The sequence below is a fragment of the Dermacentor andersoni genome, chromosome 2, assembly GCF_023375885.2.
Source record: "Dermacentor andersoni chromosome 2, qqDerAnde1_hic_scaffold, whole genome shotgun sequence".
Lineage (NCBI taxonomy): Eukaryota > Metazoa > Arthropoda > Arachnida > Ixodida > Ixodidae > Dermacentor > Dermacentor andersoni.
This window is the reverse complement of record NC_092815.1, coordinates 39417213-39422299: the sequence shown is the minus strand read 5'-3', so window position 1 is coordinate 39422299 and position 5087 is coordinate 39417213. Positions and strand designations below refer to the sequence as shown.

The 5087-nt window shown below is 53.4% G+C and overlaps 1 protein-coding gene across 1 annotated transcript; it reads right to left on the bottom strand.

Annotated features, from left to right (window-relative positions):
* Positions 1-3119: 3119 nt before the first annotated feature.
* LOC140215915 (putative nuclease HARBI1) lies at positions 3120-4827 on the bottom strand. The gene is made up of 2 exons (XM_072286246.1): positions 4254-4827; positions 3120-3640 (listed from the first exon to the last, which is right to left on the bottom strand). Exons 1-2 carry the CDS (start codon positions 4682-4684, stop codon positions 3460-3462), a joined length of 612 nt encoding a protein of 203 aa, XP_072142347.1. The 5' UTR covers positions 4685-4827; the 3' UTR covers positions 3120-3459.
* Positions 4828-5087: the final 260 nt, after the last annotated feature.

Here is a 5087-nt window from a genome sequence, read left to right as displayed (position 1 = left end):
TTCGTTCCCCACGCCAGCTGTAGAGATTTACGTCAACGCCGTCTCGAGATGAACCGTTACATAAGTTTCGTTTACGTGAATTCGACGAGAGGAGGTCGAGTCAGAAGTCGAGGTGATCGAGTCTGACCCGACAGTTAATCTCCTTTCCCTTTGTCCTCTGGTAGCTTCAACACTAGTTAAGGAGGGAACGTGTTGAAGGTCCGAAGTCGGCGGCCCTCGATGATTCGAGTGCACGGTGGCAGCGCGAAGGAAGAGCCGTTGTCCGATAAAGTGACGCTTTATTCAAACGCCGAGGCGTCTGCCCGAGTCCAAGCCCGAAGCTCCGCTCTCTATATATAGTGTTACGTTTCGCCTACAACGCGCGGTAATGCCGGCGCGGATGCAACGGACGCCGGGGCTTTGTTCAAAGCGGCGGACATTTTGGCCCGTTCAACGCCGCCGCAACGCCTACCCGCCAAGTGTGTCCAGGCGTGTTTCAGTGCCACGTGTCTTCGTGTGTGCGTGTGTGTGTGTGTGCCCACGCTTGTCAAAGCGCGGCAGCCGGGGAGCGGAGCTCGCCAAGTGAGGGTTGGCGATGCGTCACTACACTCGGTTCAGCAGGTCTCTCGGCTCGACCGTGCGCGCCGTCGTGGGCTCATGCTCCGCCGTCCCGTGACCTTCATCCCGTGACCTTCATCCCGTGACCTTCCCTTTTGGACCGCGACGCCGAGAGTATAAGAGCAGCTGCCCCCGGACGCCAGAGGAGAGGCTCCGATTTGTACTGTTGAGTTACGTGCTCTCCCGTCTCTCCACTTCGGTCGACCAGACCGGCCGCTCTTTTGCTATGTTAGAATAAACAAGTTGTTCTGTTACCAGTCTTCTCTTGCTTTGCCGGGACCTTCGGATGCTTCCAGTGCCACAGGCCGCCAGGCCAACGCTACCCTTGGGGCTTGCGACCCATTGGCAATAACGGGCGTCAGCACCGAGACCCCAACAACTCGTGCCAGCGGTGCGATTACAACATCTGGTTGCCAGCGGTGAGATCGCGACAACGGAGGCCAGCAGCGAAGAGATGCGGTTGACTGTATGCTGAGCAGCACATCGACCATCCGGGAGCAGCGCAACGAGCCCTGTGTGATGACTGGTTGCCTGCAGCGGAACGACTGCGCTGAAGTCTTGGCTGCAAGGTTTGGTGAGTGCGGGACTTTCTTCTTCGGAGTTTTGCCAGGCTTTTGTTAGTGTTAGAAACAGAGCTGGTAATTGTGGTTGTCGTTGCTACCGGGTTAGTTTGCGGCAAGACAATAGTAGGCAGTAGAGAAAGCAGCATTCAGAGCAGCCATGGATTTGAAGTCGTTGCGCAAACCGAAATTGCTGGAGCTTGCAAGAGAGTTGGGTCTGGATGTCTCAGACAAACTCAGAAAACCAGAACTGCTAAGGGCTATTCTTGAGTTAGAAGCTGAGGATGACGAGCTGTCGGAATGCCTTGAGACCATTGAGGAGAGGGAGACGGCAAAAAGACAGGAGCGTGAACTTAAAGAACAGAAAGAGAAAGATGAGCGTGAACGAAAAGAACAGAAAGAGAAAGATGAGCGCGAACTTAAAGAACAAAAAGAGAAAGAAAAAGAAGAGCGCGACCGTCAACACGCTTTGGAAATGAAGCGTCTCGAGTTAGAGATGGAACGCGCTCGTAATGGAAGTCAGGCACACGGTGCAGGAGAACGAGTATTGTTCAAAATGACTGACCTGATGCGGCCGTTTAAGCTTGGAGAGGACATTGGTTTGTTCCTGGTTAACTTTGAGCGAACGTGCGAGAAGCAGGGGTTCTCTCGGGAAACGTGGCCACAGCGCTTGCTCACTTTGCTACCCGGCGAGGCGGCCGACGTAGTCGCTCGCTTGGAGAGAGAGGAGGCAGAGGATTTCGACAAAGTGAAATCGAGTCTGCTAAAAAAGTACCGGCTGTCAGCGGAGACGTTCCGTCGGAAGTTTCGGGAAAATGAGAAAGGCAGAAGTGAGTCATATACAGAGTTTGCGTACAGGCTTATGTCAAACATGCAGGAGTGGCTCAAAGAAGAGAAAGCGTTTGGTGACCACGAGAAAGTTCTGCAGTGTTTCGGGCTAGAACAGTTTTATAGTCGGTTACCTGAGAACGTGCGGTACTGGGTCTTGGATAGGCCAGACGTTAGTACGGTGGCTAGAGCCGCTGAGTTAGCCGAGGAGTTTGTGACGCGTCGGGCTCGTGGAGCTAAGGACGGTCAAAAGGGTGAATTTGGCTCCAAGTTTGAGAGGCCAAAGTTCACGCCCATGAGAGCAAAGGGGGACACACGTAGTTCGGATGCGAGTGAAAGCAGTCCGACCGAACGTAAGGAGACGGCGGCAACCGAAGCCGAACGCAGAAAGCGGTTCGAGACGAGGCAAGCGCGCGTTTGTTATACGTGCCAGAAGCCGGGTCACTTTTCGGCGCAGTGTCCAGAAACAAAAACACAAGTCGTGTTTTTGTCTATATGCAGCACTGACGAGAACATGAAGCTTCTCGAGCCTTACATGCGAGACCTCCTCGTGAACGGGAAAGAGTGCCGAGTGCTTCGCGATTCCGCAGCTACAATGGATGTAGTTCACCCCTCTTACGTAGAACCCGATATGTTCACGGGCGAGTGCGCATGGATCAAGCAAGCAGTGGAAGCTCATAGCGTGGGTCTGCCGGTAGCAAAAGTGCTTATTGAAGGACCTTTCGGAGCACTTGAGACGGAGGCCGCAGTGTCATCTATGCTGCCCCCCCAGTACCCGTACCTATTTTCGAACAGGTCCGATCACCTCCTGCGCGAGAAGGGGCTTTTGTTTGGTGAGGCTAGCGTTCAGGCCTTAACCAGATCGAAGGTTCGGGAGCTCGCTGCAAAGGCGGTAGTTGCGGGGCCGACGTTGATGAACGATGAGAAAGGGTCAGAGGCGCAGCAAGCTGGTATTCAGAGCACGCCCGAACGGGATAAAATTGAGCCTGTAGCGTTAAAGGCACCAGGGCCCGCTTGCACAAACGCCAGCCTCTAAGTCTAGACTTAAATCCGAATCTTGTCTTATTGTAATCTAAAATAAGACTGGACTTTTCGGCCATCATGTTTCGCTTGCACGAACCGACGAGACTGAACTATAGTCCGGACTTATTGAAGACGTTAGGTACTTTTAGTACCTAGGTGGGAAATTTCGCCGTCGACAGGGAATGAGATGGGGAATGGGCCGGAAGTTGGTTGCGGCGGCGACAGGCGTTCGCGCTGTCCAATAGTTGACCGCGATTCGATGTCAACATCCGGCCGCACTCCCGCGCTTGTCACCCCTGCAGAAGCAGCCGAACCAGCTCCAAACGTTGACGGTACGCGCGTGTTTTCAAGCATGTCGTCGCAACGGCCCGCCAAGCGACTCAAGAGCCATCACTGGAGCGAAGAAGAAAAAATAGATTTGGTCCGTATCATAAGAGAGAAAACCACTGCCTTATTTAGTAAGTTCAACGTTTATGGAGTGATAAAAGTGGCGGTTGACGTAGGCTTCTTCATGCTCTCCAGGAGCCTGTATCCGCACATGCGTGCCGTCAATTGCACCCACGACGCGCGGAAAGCCAGCGACAGCGTAGAAGCAGCCTTGGACTCCCCGCACCTGTCTAGGCGACGGCCAACTGGAAAGAAAACGAAGGTGGTTACCTTTAGATTCACGCCGATGTCATGCGCGGTCTTGCACACAATGACACACGCACATATTCAGGGAGGCACACGTATATAGTGTTAATTTCGTGCTGACCATCACACAGCTACGCACGACGTCGGCTTAAAAGAACAAAATGACGAACTGCTCACTTGAGGCTGGAAACGTCATTCACGGAGAGCGACACCTTCGCGGTACGTGCAATCAGTTAGCTTCGTTGCAGTCGAGTAGGTGCAAACATTCGAGACATCGTCAGCTGATGTTCTGGCAGCGCAGCTTGTTCAAATTTAAAGTTCGACGAAGCGGGAACGCGGCCACACGTTACATCACATTAGCGAGATCAACAGAGCCTAGTTCCACCGATGATTCGACGTACTGGCGGACGCGGCCAATGCGCTCCGACGCGCCCGGCGTCTAACGCTCGCCCTCTACGCACGTAGGCATTTCGCAGCACTAAATTCCTAACGCGACACGCGCTCCTACGTTCCACAAAGCACTTGCGTGCGGCGTATTTATCGTTATGACGCAGTACTAAAGCTGTCTACTAAAACGGGCAGTAGAAAATAAATGGTTGGAGAGAGGCTTACCTCATCCAATGTCTGCTGCGACGGACGAGGGCGACAGCAACCCGGCGTACCGTGCGGCTTGCGGTCGATTCGTGGGCGCCGATCACATCTCCGGCAGTAATCAAGAAGCATCCGGAGACAAAAAATCTTAGTGCCAGCATCACCTGCAGCTCGGCGCTCAAAGCACCACTCCGACACGTCGGGTGCTCGATCTCGGAGCGAAGGAACTCGACAAGAAATACTTTGCCGTCCCGCCCGAAGCGTACGCGCCGCTGCAGCTCCTCCTCGCTGAAGGCGTCCAGCGGATTTGTCCTGTCGCGAAACACACGTTCGCGGCGCAGCAAGTGCTCGGAGAGCATCTCGAGGCGGGCCAACCACAGGGCAGCCATGTTGGAAAATACTGAATAAGTTTTGGATAAGCCAGCTCGAAGCAGCCTAGATTTCGGTCTCATTTCAATCTTAATTTGGTGTCTTGTTTCCGTCTAGTCTCTTTCGTGCAAGCGACTTATCGGCTAGGGAAGATTAAGCCTCCAATAAGATTCGAATGAGCCTGAATATCAGAATAAGACCGGACTAAAGAGTTTTGTGCAAGCGGGCCCAGATACTGGAGAGGAAATTCCCGATGCGGGAAAGTTAGAAGAGCTTCCGGTCGAGCTTCCGGGACTAGGCTCAGTGACGAACAGGAAAGACACCGATCAAGTCATTAGTGACTTAATAAGTAAAGCATCGCTGTCGCCTGAGCAGAAAACCGAACTACACCAGCTCTTACAAGAGTTTCAAGGTCTGTTCTCTGAGAGGCCTGGTAGGACTTCTGTCCTTACTCATGACATAGAACTTACCTCCCCAGAGCCAGTA

Bases quoted from the DNA above. Each gene is read 5' to 3' on its own strand.
- LOC140215915 (XM_072286246.1), bottom strand. From the start codon at position 4,684: ATGAGACCGAAATCTAGGCTGCTTCGAGCTGGCTTATCCAAAACTTAT. The intron at 3,641-4,253 runs GTAAGCCTCTCT...TTTTCTTTCCAG, and splicing joins CGCAGCAGACATTGGATGAG to TTGGCCGTCGCCTAGACAGG.